We start from the raw sequence: 16140 nt of genomic DNA, 5'->3' as shown, positions 1-16140 counted from the left end.
AATTGCATCGCCATCAGTTAGAATCTATTAATTAGGAGGTCCCCCGAACTATTTATCTATTCGAAATCCGTATCGTATTCTGTAGTCTCTGCACGGTGTCCCTTAGAATATTCGTCAACCTCCTCCTCCTCCTCTCGTTGCCTTACTTCTCTGTCATTAATCAGTTTGTTAATCAAACGATTACGACCGTGTACACCGATGTAATTTCTGATAAACACGGAGATAACATAATAGCTATTAATCTATCGATTTCTGCCTCGACATACTTGTACATCCTCTCGCGAAGACTCTGTCGAATTTTATAGAAAACAGCTGCACAGACGATTGCGATTAAACTTCCTATCAGCCCGACTAAAACAGCTAGAAGTACGACGTTTGCCTGCCACCAGGGATCCTCCTCCTCCTCCTTCGAAGTTCTCGATTCCAAAGTCACCACCAGACGACTGATCTCAATCAATTAATGAAGTAACCATTCGTAGCACGTGACGAGATAATTAAATGGATTACGGTGGATCCGTCTCCCGTTTCCCGAGTTCGCCGAACGATCCTGCTTCCACTGCTCTGTTTAAGTCGTTGCCCAGTTGCTTGAACGCCGACCTGCCCAGCCAGTCGGCCAGGTCATTGCGATTTATCTGACGCAGCCTATGCGTTAATGCTTCATGACTGTTGCCTTTCCCTTCGGCCGGGGAACCGTTCCAATGCAGCAGGTGACGGAAACAGGGCACGTCATCGTCCACGTTCCTCTCTCATTCGACAATGAAATTAATTGGAATTTATTCGAAATCTTCGTTACATTCAAATATCAATGAAAATCGTTACCAGCCTCGGGTAAATTGTTCGGTAGTTCATAGCTGTGGTAATGAAGGGCCGTTATCAATCTGCGACACTCGAACGGATCCAGCCGGGCAGCTAAATATTCTAACTCGTTCAAATTAACGTCGATGGTAGCCGACGCTGTGCCGGGATAACGGCACAGCACGACGAGGATGGAGAAATGAATATTCATCAATAACGATCCGTTCATGATTCGTTACAGAAAGGTTGACACTTCCTCTCTCGGTTTTTCTTTTGTTTTATTGATTGGTTACATACTCTGGTTACAAGGCGACGAGCGTACATCGATCCGACGGTCGACGAATCATAAAAGGAAATCGGTCTCCTCCAAAGTGCTTCTGTGAATTGGGACAGAAAATGGATTCGAATTAAATTGATTAATGAAAAATGAACGTTTACGTACATCTCTTTGAAGTGCAATTTCTCCGCCGTTAACGCGAGCTTCCTGATATTACGAATCGTCGACGCCGCAGCTATCTGCATTTCCGGGTCGTCCGAACCAACCAGCCTCAAAACATGCTGACAAATGTCGTTAGACGTCGATTAAAATTAAATCGGAAGTCCCAGAATTCACGAGGTGCCCTCTTTCGTCGGAGGGAAATCGTGAATTTTGGTAGACCCTGTATAAACAGTTGATCGGGGAGGTACCTTGATGATCCCAGCTGAGTGCATGGTGATACAGTTGGAGGGCTCTTTGCTCAAATGATAAGCCGCTATGCAAACACCTCTCAGAACCTTCTTGTTTTTACTGGTCATGTAATCGATCAATGGTGCCACCGCGTTCAATTCGCCGAACTGATACTTATTCTCCCCCCAGTCGCAGCAGTACGCGATGGCCAACGTCAAGTTCGCCCTCAGCTCTTCGTCCTCCTAATCATCGATGAACAAATTCGTCGATCAACCAATCGAACATAACTGCTGGCCTTACCGTCTGGACTAAATGTGCAAGTTTCTCGACGACCCCATGATCGCTGAGGATGCCCAGATTCTCTTGGTCCATTGCGATCTCGGCAATCGTCGCACACACGGCGCTTAGGACGCTCGAGTTACCGCTGTCCAGCAGGCTGACGGTCAACTCCAACCCGCCCACAAACGCCCTCACCATCTCCGGCGAGTCCTTCGCGTACTTTATGCAAGGCACCAACGCAAGGCACGCGTTCCTCTTTATCTTGTCGCTCGGATGCTTCAGCAACGACCAGACTAGCCGCACACCGTCGTTTACGTGCTCCGGATCGTTGATGATGTCCATGCACCGTTCGTCCTTCGCGCACTCTTTAATAACTAACGGCACGTTTTCCAACAACGGCTCGTACGTCGAGCTCAACAATTTTATCTGAAAAAAGAACATGGTTACTCTTCATTCGAGCTCTTGCAGCAGAGAAAGCGGAGTGAGTATGAATCGTTGCGCGAACGCAGTTATTACGAGATTAGGCAAGCCATCATTCAGTCTGAGGACGTCCCTGTTCTGCGGATCCTTGCAACACTCGGCCAAAGCGCCCACGACGTTTGCCTGGACTTCCTCGTCCTCGTCCTCCTCTAAGAACGGTATCAACAGCGCGACCAGTCCGTTCTGGTTGAACCGCAGAACGTTCTCCGGGCTGATGGCGCATTTCCAAATGCCCCCGGTAACCGCGGCCAGCAATCTTTTGTTTTCCAACGCCTGCTCGCTTTGCAGGAGTCTACAGAGGACGTCCAGACCGGATGTCACGCGCACGACGTCCCTGGCCGCTTTGCTGGCACCACACTTGAATATCGCCAGAGCGCAATTCTCTTTTAACTTTGTATCAACAGCGTCCTTGCCGCTGGGACTCTCGCGGCGTAGGTGGCGCACTACGTCCGACATTATGTCCGTCTTCTCGAACGCCTCGCGAAACGATTCCTTCGATCGGCAATTAAATACATTGAAAATCGTATTCCGAAGATGAGCGATCCGCGGGATGTAAATAAAATTCATGTTACGCAAGTCGATCATTTTACCATGCTCGCGCACTGTTGGATGGTACCCATGATCGGCACGATCAGAGCCGTGTGACAGGACTTCAGGAATCTTTCCATATGCTTGACAACCCCGTATTTCCGGAGCTGCTCTTTTGCTTTCGGGCTGCTGCTCAAAGAATCCAAAACCTTGGCGCAACCAATGGCCACGTCCACTAATTCTTTGTTGGTCTCGTTCAGATTCTCATAGGGCGTTCTCAGAACTTTGTCAGCCACGTCCATCGCGTCCAGCTGCCATTCATTGGGCACAAGATTAATTACATAGAATCACATTCGATTACAAAAGATTACATTTAATACGGGTAGCAAGTCAGATGGTATGTCTGTGAATTGTCATCAGATAATCCTGACCGGTGGAATCCGAGAAATAAAATATGAGGCTTACTATAAGAGGTATGCCGCCGCGTAGTCGGATCTGTTTCCTTGCTTTCCTAATTTGGGCAATGATGGCCATGGTCTCCGCAGCCAGAACCTATTCAACGATACAACAGTAGAAAAATGTTCGTGGCTCCTAGAAAGGCGAAACCGAGAAGAACAGGGAAAACATTTACGATATGTAAGACTTGAAGATATCCGTCCTCTTTAAAGTATGACCATTGAAGTTTCAATTAATAATGATTTCTGACTCCAAACTGCTATCTTTTGTTGTAATCAAGGGAATCAAATAAAACGTGAGAGGAATTTTTAGAAAGCTTCTATGTAGGTGTTTCTAAAGTTTCATTAAGGTATTTTAAACGGTTTGTTAATAGTAATTAAAATACTATGTAACATAAGCTATTAGGTTTTTGTATTGGAACTCTTCGGTTAAGAATTGTAACAACTTTGGTTCTAATCAAGGGAATTGAATGAAATTAATAAAAGACCTTCAGGGATATCGTATCTTAGTGTCTTTAAAGATTCATAAATCTATCTCTAATAATAATTTAAAAATCAATTAGTATAACAATTATTCAGTTTGTTATTGAAACTCCATTATTTAGAAAGAGAATAATTGATTATCGACTGTGAGAAACTAACTTGTATGTCTCTTGCAGGGTGTCGCAGCATCTCTATCAACGGCGTGACAATGCCAAGGTCGATCAGATACCGTCTCATATCCTTCGAACTGACAATCTGCAACAGAACCGATAATGCTCCGCTCTGGCACTTCAAGTCCTTTGTCTCTAATAAGTTCACTAAAATCTCCAGCCCACCAATCTCTTGAACGGCTCTCTGGATGATCTGTCGAGATAGATGAACGATTATTAAATACATAGAAACAGGGACAAAATGAAAGGAGAAGTATATCTACCCTGCTGGTGAGGTCATAATCCTTGAGGAGGCAGACAGAAACCATTGTGGCAGTCTGATTGCCAGCCTTCATGTACCGGATCAATTTTTGTATGTGCCAAAACTCCGAGGGCACCTCGGGCGCTTCTTCCTGCAGAATTCTCAGCTCTTCGTCGTCGCTCTCCGATTCGGGCTCATCGTCCGAGCTTTCGTCCTCGATTTTCTCGGTGACGTACCGTATCCGAGGACCAAACGGCTGACCGGTTACCTCGGATACCAAAGGCTTGGGGGATTCTTCAGCGTCTATCACCTCCGGTATGTCCGGTTCCATCCTATCGGGTACAATTAAACGTGCAGGCTTGTTGAATTTATTATATGAGCACAGATTTTGGGGACTCACGCTGGCAGTGGTTCCAGAGGAACCTTCTTCATCTCTTTCTTCCGTTTCGGTGGCATCGTTTATTAATTAATTATTCAATTAATTACACTTTGAATCAAAAGGCCTGTAATATAGTTCGTTCCGTTTGGAATTGCCGGAGACTCGGTAAGCTCGCATCTCTCATGTCACTCGATTGCATTATCGATCAAACGAGCCCCGCGGCTACGAATTTCCATACCTAGAAACATTTTAAATCTAATCAAAGTCACTTTATTAATTAAACTTAATTCGTTCTGAAAATTTGACCAGTTCCATCTGAACATGAGAATCTGGCGTCGATCGATCTAATCGTTCGATCGGCTCGATTCGATTGTCCCGGATTCGAAAAAGTTTCTGGTTATAGGTAACAAAATTCGCGAGAAAAATTGGGTACTTACATTGCCACCGTACTAAATAAGTACCGAAGCGTTTTAAACCAAAATTGTAAGCACTGACGTCCTCTTCAAGAAATAGGGCGAATACGGAGGAGTGATGAAACACGGTCAGTCGAAATTCAAATGTTCCGCGTGCAAATCTATGCTACACCATTTTCAGTCGTGCTGCTGTTAATGTCGCTGTCGGCGTGGCTGTGCGTCTGCCGATGGGGATTTCGGTACAATCTTAAGGACAGAGAAGTAATTGATCGGTGAATGAACTTTTTATTCGAAATCAATTGCTTAGAATACATTTCTGTATATCCTTTCCAGATATTGTCCTGCTTGATCGTGTACTTCGTCGTAATCACCTTGTTGAACATGCTGTTCCTTGGTCACATGCAGTTCAATTGCACTTATCACATTAAGAACTGTTAGGAACTGATCTGCAAGTCGTTAAGAAACGCTGTTCTTCCGTATTAGATCAATTCAAGGTACTCTGTCAATTTTACCATCGAATGAATGTTGAACCTAATTCTTATAAAGAGGAAAATCGTTTCAAATCGAATGAGCCTAACCTCTCGACTCGAGTAGAATGGCTTGTGAAATTTTAAAACAGTTCTATACCTATCTTAACTTAATTTGTACAAAAAAGAAAAAAATTGTTTCTAATCTAGTGGACTTAGCTTGTTGTCTCAGCTAGTATTGTTTTCTGATTAAACAATTTGGTGATAATTATTTAACAGATGGGAATGCCAAAGCATGCCCAGTTCCTGGCAAGGACGGTGATGGTACAAGATAAAAATTTAGAGAAGGCCTCTCGCTTGCTGAACAGTATCCTTGGTAAGGAAGGTATATTTGATCAGTATAGGTACACAAGGTACTTTGAGAAACCAACGCAGACAAGGAGGCGAGTGAACTATGAGAGGTGCCGAGCTATCTATTCTGAAGACATGAACAGGAAAATTAAGTTCATTCTGAGGACCAACAGAGTTGAACCCTTCCCTGGCACTGCTTAATTCCTATGTAAAAGAATAAATATAGTAAAACAATTATGTACCTATAAGGTGGACTTTATTGTTTCATAAATTTTGGAATCTTTTTTCGAGTTAACAATTATTAATGGATTTCGAGAAATTGTTACATTTGAATTTTCTCTACGCTACTGCCACGATTCAATGAAATTCGATAAAATTCTATTACTGAAGCCTTGTAAGCGTAATTTGACAAGGTCAATTTTCTATAGAAAAATGTGAGATTTCGACGCTAGATGGACACGAACTTGTTACGGTTTCTTGCTGGCGGTCACGTCGGCTCATAACATTTCTATATAAACGAGAGTCACGTAAAACACGTGTCGCAGGAAATGAAGAGGGAAAGTCGATGATTTTAATTGAAACATGATTTCATACATTGACACCAAAGCGGACGTAATTCTGATCCTATTTTACTTTTCGACTCGTGTTAAACGTATGTAATTGAATAAGATGCCAATAAGAATGAGGTACATACGATACGTTATCCTAAATTCTGTGCAAGCAAACGAACTGGGAATGGTAATTTATTTATTTATTTACGGGAAGAAGCCCTTTAGTGACAATAACGAATACATAATACATAATATCGAGTAGTGAAACATGAATTCGGCTAACCTGCATTGGACAGGAGTATAAAAAAAGAACACAGAACATACGCGTAAAGTATCAATGAAATAGATGTTCTAAGAACAAAAGTAATTTCATGGTTATTTATGCTGAAGGGAGAGGAAGTGGCGGTGGAGTTTTTGTTGAATTACATTAGCAGAATCATTGAAAGGTAAATTGAAATTTTATTTTCTATTTTCTATTTGAACATGGACCGAGGTGGGCCATGGATCCATGCATTTGAATTTGTCGACAGTGGCGCTAGTGGTTCATTCGAAAGTGTGGATGATGGATGCGCGATTGGTGAGTGTCAGTTGGTATCAGTCATCAGTCCTCCTCAGTCCTTTTGTGCGATGGTTCTGCGAACTGCGCCATGTTACATGTTACATCTTTTCCTGCGCCGTTGTCATGGATCTCTAAATGAAAAGTGAGCTCATGCTTTTATACCTGTGATTTTCTCCAAAATAATAATCTGATCGAAGGGAGGAGACGAGGACAAGGCGAAATGGAAGTCACTTCGTCGAGTGAGTATAATACAACTTCCTTTCACCGATTCTCGTAAACACATCGTATCGTTCGTTCTATCTTATTTCTGTGTATACTAACAAGTGTTTAACGCGCCGAGTGTTGGTTGAATCCACTCTCCTCTCGATAGCAGTAGAAACATCTACGATCGTGTATTCAAGTCCCATAAAGAAATCTTAATGTCGTCAGAGTACACAAGGTTAGCATCGCTCGAGCCTCTTAGTAATCTTCTAGGAACCTCTAGGAAGAAAGCAGGGCCCTATATGCCAATGAAATGATTAACAGATTTTCAGGAGGTCCTCGAGGAGCTGGAGGAAGTATTGAAAGGGTCGACGTTCCTGGCGATCGACGGCGAGTTCACGGGATTGAACTCGGAGGCGATCGTCGGCATCTACGATACGCCGGCGCAATATTATTCAAAGCTTAGAGCCGGTTCGATGGACTTCCTCTTGGTCCAATTCGGGCTAGCCGTCTTCACGTATGACGACAAAACTCAGAGGTATATTACATCCGAACATGTTTTCATGTGGGTTTCTCCTCGATTACTACTATAATTCACGATGGCTCAATCGAATGTTACAGGTACAGCCATAAGTCGTACAACTTCTACGTGTTCCCACGACCACTGAATCGCACCACTACAGACTGTCGATTCATGTGCCAGGCATCCTGCATATCCTTCTTGGCCGATCAGGGATTTGACTTCAATAAACTGTTTAAATGTGGGATTCCGTATTTAACCGCGATGGAGGAAGAGAAGCTGATGAAGAAACTGGAGGAGAAACTGAAGGCTAGGGCCAGCAGAGACGAAGGGTCCACCGAAATCGTGCCTATTCCTGATTCCGACAAACCTCTCGTCGAAGACGTATGGTAATACCTCACTTACAGCTTGAACGTAACTGTTAAATCTTTATATGTTAATTTATAGTGATTGTACATTAGCAGGAGGATAGACGAATTTGTCCAGTCTGGTTTCGAGGGCGAGGAGCTAACGATAGACAAGTGCAACAGTTACATAAGGAGGCTGGTGCATCAGGAAGCGAGGATACGATGGCCGAACAGATTGAGGATCGAGAGCAGGCTGGAGAAATTTGATTACACCCTCGTGGTAAAGAAGCTCGGTACGAAGGAGGAGGAGGAGCGGAAGGAGCTCGAAAGGCGGGTGAGAGAGGTGGCCGAGGTGAAACGGGCGGTGGGACTCGGCCTCCTCATGAGGAAAATTGTCGACTCCGTACGTTTAATTAATAATTTTTACTCTTCTTCGTTGACGACATTTGTTGGAGATTTAAAGCATCTTTCTACATCAGGGGAAATTGATAGTCGGCCACAACATGTTGTTAGACCTCTGTCACATGGTTCACCAGTTTTTCGGACATTTGCCTGAATCTTACGCGGAATTCAAGTCGCTGCTCCACGGTCTGTTTCCAAGGTGAGGCTAAAACTTCTATAAGCGGTTGTTTTCCTTCGAGAACCGTTGAAACCGTGGAAATTCTGCATAGGGCGTACGCTTCTGTCTTCCGTTCCTCCTTTTTGTTTCTAGATTGTTAGACACAAAAGTAATATGCCATTCGCAGGAGCTGAGGGACAGCGTCGTCTCGTCGAATCTGTCTGTGTTGTTCGAAACGGTCGGTAAACGACCGTTTCGGATTCCAGAGATGGGGCCAGTGGTCGAAGGTAGAACCTACTCGACGTCCGAGGTCGACAAGTCGCATGAGGCTGGATACGACGCGTTCCTGACCGGCGTCTGCTTCGTCGCGTTGTCCAATCGCCTGGGTCCGTATCACAAACATAAAACAGAAATGAGGAAAATCGAGATAGAATTTCCTATGTATCAAACTTGAACGCGATGATCGATCGAAAGAATCCATGTCGAAGTTACGTGTATGTTACGTACGATTAAATGTGTTTCGCAGGATCGTTGCAGGATCCGCCGGTCGATACCGTGTTACCTGATTCGCCGTTGCTCCATCCGTTTCTGAACAAGTAAGTTCTCTTATGCATGTTCGATTACAGATCACCGTAGATATACGTTTTGGTTACAGATTGCTGATAGGACGACTGAAAGACATGCCGTACATAAACATCACAGGAGACGATCGTAAGTATATGTCGAATCCCAAACGAACAGGAATATGATTTATCTTTGATCTGTTAGCCAAGCCGAGCAGGGAACACGTATTTCACTTGACATTCCCGAGGGAGTGGAAGTTCAACGACATATCGCAGCTATTCAGTCCGTTCGGTAAGAAATGTTCGTTTACACCGTCCGATTATGGATTGATTTGATGTCTTTGTTCCAGGAGGTATACAAGTCTCTTGGCTGAGCGACACCACCGCGTACGTCGGATTGAATCGTAAGGAACAAGCGGCCGCGGTCGCGAAGAACCTAAAAAGCAAAACTAACGTTTATACTATAAGAAGGTATCGGGAGTACCAGGCAAGCCTCGATGTGGATGGTAATGAAACCGAAAAGAAACAGAAGTTATCGAAGTAAGTTTATCTTTATTCTCGTTTATTCCATCGCGTATTCTCCATAGACGTTTCGTTCGTCCGATTTCAGGATAGTCGAGAGTGGTAGCGGCGGCAGCAGCAGCGAGAAGGGCGAGAGCTCCGGTGAGAGTAAGAACGCGAATGGCGCGAAAGAGGCGACGGCGGCGGCGGCGGACGACGACGGATGGGAGATAGTCACTGGTAATCGATCGTCTCAGTTTCAATTCGAAAATATTCGATGTGTCCACGCTCTCTTCTCGTTCCTTTTGGTTATTTCGTTCGTCAGGGAAACGACGTAGGAAACGGAGGCAGCGAACGAACACAACCGACGTGCCGCAGAAGCGGAAGACCTTCGACGATTCCGTGTCTTGGGAATAACTTCGCCGCACTGTATTGATTAACGATCGATATCGTCATGATAAATATATTTACTGAAAAATAACACGCTTCCCATATAACCCATAACACACCGAAAACACCATTCCTTTTCTTCTATTCACGCGGAGATCATCGGTAAGATTTCGTTTTTCATCTATTCTTCTCTCACGTCTGTCACGCGCGCACGTGATTGCAGGCGTCGACGAGGCGTTGGACTCGTTTGAGATTTCGGAGGGCATTGCGTTTAGAGCAGACAAAGCACATGCCGCATAGAAACCCCAAACTGACGCAACGAACTGCTTCTCGGTTGGAAATACGTTCGTTATTCGAGACTTCAGGCAGTTAGTACAGTAGCAATTGTCAATTAATTCTGTATTACCGTACAATTCCCCGACTTCTTCCTTCGTCATCGTACTAATCCTCCGAGACTCGCAGGCAGTTGTTATCGGAGACAACTTGGGACTTAGCAGGCCAGTAGGATTCTCGAGCTACCACGGGACCCGCTAAGCCCCAAGTCGTCCTCGAAATTGCCACAAGCTGACGGAACAAAGAGAGAAACCACTTCGATCAGAATCGATTTATTACGATTCCTCAATGCGTCCGACGTTAACGCAACCGGTGTGTCGTTTTAATACAGCAAATGTGGCGTTCTCGTTCGGCACCGAATCGATCCGAGAGTTCAGTCTCTTCGAGTCGGTCCCAAATACGTCGAACGATCGCATCCCAATGTATAAAAATTTATAAAATCTATGAATTTTTATTCCACCAAAGTGGTACGTCGGTAATTTTTTAAAAAGATCGTTCGACTGATTTGCAGAAATTAATTACTGAAGTTGAAAATAACGTTTAAGGGTGCGCCGGTGGAGGATTGAAAGCAGGGTAAAAAGATACGGGGTGGTCGCCATTTTCCTACAATTCCTACCCTCTTTCGCCATTACCCTGTTCGTAGCGTCGTTGCTACAAACCCACACCCTTCCATCAATTAAAAATCGAACGAGCGGAATTGTTTGCGATCAAACGAAAAATTTCACGCGTCCACGGGAAATCGTGCATCGAGACCGACGAACAAATTATTCAATCCTCGCTTAGCATCCCTCAATACGACTTCCATTTACCTGTTTTACTCGACAGAGGAAGTCGAAATCTAGTGAAGTAAATTCTAATTACAGATTAATACTCTTGAAAGTTTCATCATTGTGTAGACAAAATTCGTTTTATTTTTATTTCTCGTAAAGGTTCTGAATCGAAGTAGATATTCCAGAGTTTAATTTAAGCCGCAAATCGGTCTATTATCAACAACGTTATTAACAATCTAAGTGATATGTTCGTTTTCGTTAGGATAGGATTTTTAGAATGTTACTAGGCGTACTGAAAAATGGATTTTCATCACTTAAGAATCAGTTCAGCTAAAATTGCCAGAACTGAATTAAAGTAGAGATTCGAAGATTGAATTTAAGCCCTGAACAAAATAAATCGGTTCACTATTAACAAAATTATGCTCCATTGAAGTTGGACAGTATTTTTCATTGGGATTCAATTTTAATACTGGGACATGGTTGGCTTCGAAATTGATTTTCACTTATCAACGGTGATTTTAGATGAAATTGCGAGAGGAATGAAATTGAAGTAGAGAGATCAATTTTTAATTGAAGCCGCGTATGAAGTAAATCGGTTCGTTATTATCAAAATTATCTTCAATTGAAGTTCGACAACGATTTCCAGTAGGACAGAATATTCAGAATCGTAGAATAGGTGTCATTCGAAGCCGATTTAACTAAAATTATTAGAGGAACTTAATTGAACTAGAGCTTTCTGTTCGAGCTTTAATTTCATCTGAACTTCAACTACACTCTTTCATCATTAACGAACATTCCGAACGATTTCAGTTGAACTACTCAGAGGAACCGATTCGAAGTAAATGCGAACTCGGCACACGGTAATCGTAGAGCGAGGATTGAATGAAGTTTTGTCATCACCGTGTCTATCGTCCAAGTCCCACCGCAAGCGTCGCAAAACGTCCAACTCAAGATCCGCTTATTATCGTAATCGCAAGAATGCGGCGTCCGTTGTATCGCATTGCCAGGACCCACGTGGCAGGATTAATAGATACATCGCCGGTCCTCGATCGCGCGAATGCGCAATCAGCGTGTGTTCCAGGTAATTTTCGCTTACCACCCTCCGCCTCCTCCTCTCTCCTTCTCCTCCTCCTCCTTCTCCTCCTCCACCGATTGCCACACACTATCCCTGGAACCCGGGCCCCCCGGGGGTTTGTCGTTACCTTCGACCTCCGATCACTCCAAAATTTCATCGAACTCGCGACGATCGCCGACGTGAACCATGTGTAACGAACGCACTAATTTTTATTCGAGCCAAGAGGACACGGCGCGCACGTTTCCATGTGAACGACGAGGTGTGGTACACGCGGGTTCGGAGTTTCGTTTTGCCGGTTCCCCCACGTGGAAACGCGCGCGTTTGGGGTAGGGAGGGACGGAGGGGTGTGAGAGCGGTGGCCGAATCGTCCGCGACGGAAGGGAGAAAAATCGATGGAGCTACAGGGGGTGGGAAGGGAGCGCAGCTACCCTTCGCTTCTTTCTGGCCGCCCTCCTTCCTGGAATTAGCATAAATTTCTCGGCGACTCGCCGCCCCACCATCCCACGTACTCCGCCCTTAACGAGGGGTGGATTTAACCCCCAGCCGACCAGTCACCGTCTTCCCGACGCGACCACTGGAGGGAGAGAACCCCCTCGAGCCGAACTTCTTTCCTATCCTATTGCTAAATTTTTTTTCTCTCTCTCTCTTTTTTTACAACTCCCCGCGGGGGTAGAATGAGTCACGCGCGACGGGCATGGCGGTAACCCCTGTGCAACCCTTCGAATCGCCGTTGCCAAGATACCGGAGGGATGGATATCGCGCCGGGAAGGGAAGCTGCGCTCTTACCTTCGAACTGCAGCAGCAGACTTTGCGATCCAAAAAATTAATAGACCCGCTGCTTCTTTATTACGATTCTAATCGCGGCGAGATATCTAGAGATCTCAGGCACCGTTTCTCGGCCCCGTTTTCTTTAAATACGACGAGGAAAAAATAAAAAGGAACCGCGCTGTATTTTATGTTCGGAGAAAGATGAGAGAATGGTCGACCTTCCAAGATAATTATTTCTGTGAGCGATCACCGGTTTATTGAAATTCATCGGAGCTCGTTCACAGCAGTTCGTTCAAGGTTCGATTTAAGTCGCGAACGAAGCGGATCCGTCCGCTATTAACAAAGTTATTAAGAGTCTGCGTCCAAATCCGATTTTGATAAATTACCGTTCCTCCTCGATTACTTTTCTAAACCATCGAGTCGAGCGAAAAGCGTTTTATACAACTATTTGCACTCGTTTAGCCACCGATTCGCCGGAAATTGGAACGAATCCGAATAATAGTTGGAGCTTGAACCGGCGGCGCGGAATCCGCGGGCAAGGTTGGACGGAGCCGAGATGGAACGGTAGAATGCGGCAGGGTGCATCGAACGCGATAAATAGGAAGAGACCTCCTGTAAGAGGTGCCCCGCCCATACGGTGGACCGGTACATGCACCGTACATACGTCCTACCGAAGAAGCTGAGACCGAGCCGACGGAGGAAGAGAAAGAGAAAGAGAAAGAGAGAGAGGGAGAGAGAGAGAGTAGCCGTGAGTTACGGCTACCACCGGTGAATTATAACGCGCATAACGCATACCGGCACCGAGCGAGCCCACGCCGCTTGAAACCGTTAATAAACGGCGATTAGAAAATGAAAATATCCATCGAGCACAGGGAATTAAACGGAATATCCAACGATCGATTCGGAATCGAAAACTGGTAACGATTATTTATTTACGAATAAGACTTTCGTTTAGTCTCTGACAGATTCGATGGACCTCCCTTTAGGTTCTTAGACCTAAGGACCTCCCTTAGGAGAAATCCGGATGATGTACTACACGAACGTTACATTTTCATTCAACATTTCATTTTTAGCGATTTAACATCGTAGAGAGTCCTGCCATAAACCGACCGATATCATCCCTTTTGATAAAACATGCACTCGCGATAGCTGCGCAGGGAGATAATTACAGCTGACAGGAGATTATCGAATGAGGAAGAAAGAGAAAAAAGCAAATGCAGCGGGGAGATCTCTCCCTCGGGCTACTATACACGATAATACACAGAATTCGTCCCTTTGGGTGGCTGTCACGGCCAGGAAGATATTACGAGGAAACGAGGACGTGGGCGAGGGATATAATGGGTTAAAAGGGTTGCGATCCGCCGCGGTAGATTCCCAAGCCGGAAGAGAAGCTTCTTAGCTAGGCGCATAAGGACGTATAGTGGTAGAGGAGATCGCGGCAATCGGTTCGTCTCGCTTCGCTTACTTCGGCCTCTCTCGCCTACTTCAGCTCCGCGCTTATTTTTAGTTCCCTACCAATTTTTATTTCACGTAAATTAACGACGCAACGATTTCGAAGAATTCTCACATGCACTACTAGGATAGGTAGTAGATTTATGAATCTTTGATACGTTAAATTCGGGAAAAGAAATAGCAAACATAATGAAAATTGTAAGTGGAACCCTTTTCGAGTCTAAGCGAGCTTCGTGCATTTTTATTTAATATAAATGATCGATTAATCGGTTCGGAAAAATTCTCGCGTGTACTACGACTACAGATGTACGTCTTTGAATTATTTTTCAAGCAGAGGAAAACTTCGTTCCATCGTCTATCCACGTTCGTATTAAATGGAGGATCGGATTGTTGCAACCCCGTTTCGTCTAGCGTTTGTCTCTTTGAGTACTAACTTACTGAGTCTCATTACACGGAGCCTCAAACTTCCAGCCATCTTGTCAGGCGTTCCCCGATACCAACCCCCGAGGGCACCGCTGCCGCGCCGTACCCCTTTGCGAGTCGGGTATTTAATCCTCTCTCACTAGTTACCGCGGAAAACTGTTCGCCCGGATAAAACTCCGTGCCTCGGGTCAAATAACAATAATTATCATCCGTTGCATATCCTCTTTTGCCCGGAGTGTTATTATCGCAGGGCGGCGGCAAGGGTTGCACTCGGAGTAGATCACATAATAGGGTGAAAACATGGTTTTACCTCTCTCTTTCTCTCTCTCACTCACTCTTTCGAGCGATGGCCATTACGCTTTCGGAAGAAGTATCAAAACTTTCTGTAGACGCATTTGTTAAACGAGGATTTAAAATTGAATTGAAAGAGGGAGGACTGTAGTCTGTTCGAGTGAGTCGAGGCGGGTTTTGAGAGTGTTTGGTGCGACGCGACGGTGTTCCCACGTTTCGAAATATTCAAATGAAAAGAGGAGCTTAATGCTATTTTCGGGAATTCACCCTTCTCGAAATGAACGGGGGCACGCGGCGAAGAGGGCGGCCAACTATTTACGATATTTAGATTCCATGAGCGGAACGAGTTCAAACGATTCACAATAGACACAGACAACCCTATTTCATGTAGAGGAAGGACAATGCCCAGCGAACGCCTTGATATCGTTCCCTCTCGCAGGGGGTCGTTAGAGCTGTAACCAAATTTTGTTCCCATGTTCCATCGCGTTTGAAAAACGAACGCGAGAACACGGCAGTGATTTAAATTCATTATTGCTGATCTCGAAAACGTCGTGAACTTTTCTTTACATTAATTATGGATGGAAATGTTTGAGGTTGTATGAGCCGTAAGATCAATGCCAGAAGCTTAAGACGTGTAATAAAAAACTGTGTCCAATATTTGAAGCAATGAACTTTTAGGACAAATGATTATTACAGAGGAGTAGGGTTTATAAAATTCTTCGACCTGTTTTCCTTAATCAAGGAATTTTTAATAAACCCTTACATAAAAAAAATGACAAAGCATTGCAATTTTAACAGTTATAATAGTAATGAAACGTTGTACAAAATTTTAGAAATTTTGCAAGCCTATTAAAATATTTATCACAGAATTTTGATTTCATTCATGAAAAAATATGAATGGAACGATGACAGAATTTTGTAATTTTGTATAATTCTTAATACATAATCTGAGAATGTTTTAAAGTTCAAAATAATGTCAATTTCGAGGATATTATTTAATATATACAGTAAAAAGTATGCAGAAGTAAGAATTATAGGACATGTAGACAGTTGCGAGTCACTTACAGTCCAATAAAACGAATGTCAAAACTGTGTATTAGAATACTAGAAATTATGCGTTAAAAATTCC

The 16140-nt window shown here is 44.2% G+C and overlaps 4 protein-coding genes and 1 long non-coding RNA gene across 10 annotated transcripts; 3 read left to right on the top strand and 2 right to left on the bottom strand.

The window, feature by feature from the left end:
• Window positions 1-14: 14 nt before the first annotated feature.
• Window positions 15-1046, bottom strand: LOC113464283 (uncharacterized). Its single transcript, XM_026813243.1, has 2 exons — window positions 820-1046; window positions 15-745 (listed from the first exon to the last, which is right to left on the bottom strand). Exons 1-2 carry the CDS (start codon window positions 1022-1024, stop codon window positions 504-506), a joined length of 447 nt encoding a protein of 148 aa, XP_026669044.1. The 5' UTR covers window positions 1025-1046; the 3' UTR covers window positions 15-503.
• A 10-nt stretch (window positions 1047-1056) lies between these two features.
• gudu (Armadillo repeat-containing protein gudu) lies at window positions 1057-4872 on the bottom strand. Its single transcript, XM_018024089.2, has 10 exons — window positions 4499-4872; window positions 4121-4430; window positions 3847-4050; window positions 3215-3301; window positions 2812-3060; window positions 2258-2713; window positions 1763-2167; window positions 1483-1704; window positions 1238-1353; window positions 1057-1172 (listed from the first exon to the last, which is right to left on the bottom strand). The coding sequence occupies exons 1-10, from the start codon at window positions 4552-4554 to the stop codon at window positions 1139-1141; spliced, it is 2139 nt and encodes a 712-aa protein (XP_017879578.1). The 5' UTR covers window positions 4555-4872; the 3' UTR covers window positions 1057-1138.
• Window positions 2141-3952, top strand: LOC113464284 (uncharacterized). The gene is made up of 3 exons (XR_003389125.1): window positions 2141-2222; window positions 3170-3385; window positions 3864-3952. It is a non-coding gene; the product is annotated as an uncharacterized LOC113464284 (long non-coding RNA).
• Window positions 4873-5044: 172 nt separating the features above from the next.
• On the top strand, window positions 5045-5956 carry mRpS21 (mitochondrial ribosomal protein S21). Of its 2 annotated transcripts, none has more exons than XM_018024101.2 (3): window positions 5045-5151; window positions 5224-5384; window positions 5637-5956. In XM_018024101.2, the coding sequence occupies exon 3, from the start codon at window positions 5637-5639 to the stop codon at window positions 5907-5909; it is 273 nt and encodes a 90-aa protein (XP_017879590.1). In that variant the 5' UTR covers window positions 5045-5151; window positions 5224-5384; the 3' UTR covers window positions 5910-5956. The 2 variants fall into 2 exon arrangements, with proteins under 2 accessions (XP_017879590.1, XP_017879591.1); XM_018024102.2 differs by having other exon boundaries at window positions 5061-5162.
• Window positions 5957-6806: 850 nt separating this feature from the next.
• On the top strand, window positions 6807-9990 carry LOC108624607 (poly(A)-specific ribonuclease PARN). 5 transcript variants are annotated; one of them, XM_018024007.2, is made up of 13 exons: window positions 6818-6960; window positions 7016-7057; window positions 7344-7557; window positions 7641-7928; window positions 8001-8289; window positions 8366-8487; window positions 8599-8831; window positions 8972-9041; window positions 9101-9156; window positions 9214-9300; window positions 9359-9548; window positions 9619-9749; window positions 9835-9990. In XM_018024007.2, exons 1-13 carry the CDS (start codon window positions 6954-6956, stop codon window positions 9924-9926), a joined length of 1821 nt encoding a protein of 606 aa, XP_017879496.1. In that variant the 5' UTR covers window positions 6818-6953; the 3' UTR covers window positions 9927-9990. The 5 variants fall into 5 exon arrangements, with proteins under 5 accessions (XP_017879495.1, XP_017879496.1, XP_017879499.1 ...); XM_018024009.2 differs by adding an exon at window positions 7143-7257 and having other exon boundaries at window positions 6819-6960; window positions 9619-9937; XM_018024006.2 differs by having other exon boundaries at window positions 6807-6960; window positions 9619-9937.
• The last annotated feature ends 6150 nt before the right edge of the window (window positions 9991-16140 follow it).

The sequence above is a fragment of the Ceratina calcarata genome, unplaced genomic scaffold (genome assembly GCF_001652005.2).
Source record: "Ceratina calcarata isolate Rehan_Ccalc_2016 unplaced genomic scaffold, ASM165200v1 scaffold321.2, whole genome shotgun sequence".
Classification (NCBI taxonomy): Eukaryota; Metazoa; Arthropoda; class Insecta; order Hymenoptera; family Apidae; genus Ceratina; species Ceratina calcarata.
This window is presented reverse-complemented; position numbering and strand designations above follow the sequence as displayed.

Coding starts and splice junctions, on each gene's coding strand:
- LOC113464283 (XM_026813243.1), bottom strand. CDS start 1,024: ATGAACGGATCGTTATTGATGAATATTCATTTCTCCATCCTCGTCGTG. Junction 746..819: donor GAACAATTTACCCGAGGCTG/GTAACGATTTTC, acceptor TTGTCGAATGAG/AGAGGAACGTGGACGATGAC.
- gudu (XM_018024089.2), bottom strand. CDS start 4,554: ATGCCACCGAAACGGAAGAAAGAGATGAAGAAGGTTCCTCTGGAACCA. Junction 3,061..3,214: donor GCGGCGGCATACCTCTTATA/GTAAGCCTCATA, acceptor AATGAATGGCAG/CTGGACGCGATGGACGTGGC. Junction 2,714..2,811: donor TCCAACAGTGCGCGAGCATG/GTAAAATGATCG, acceptor TGCCGATCGAAG/GAATCGTTTCGCGAGGCGTT.
- mRpS21 (XM_018024101.2), top strand. CDS start 5,637: ATGGGAATGCCAAAGCATGCCCAGTTCCTGGCAAGGACGGTGATGGTA.
- LOC108624607 (XM_018024006.2), top strand. Junction 7,558..7,640: donor TATGACGACAAAACTCAGAG/GTATATTACATC, acceptor CGAATGTTACAG/GTACAGCCATAAGTCGTACA. Junction 9,042..9,100: donor CTCCATCCGTTTCTGAACAA/GTAAGTTCTCTT, acceptor TTTTGGTTACAG/ATTGCTGATAGGACGACTGA.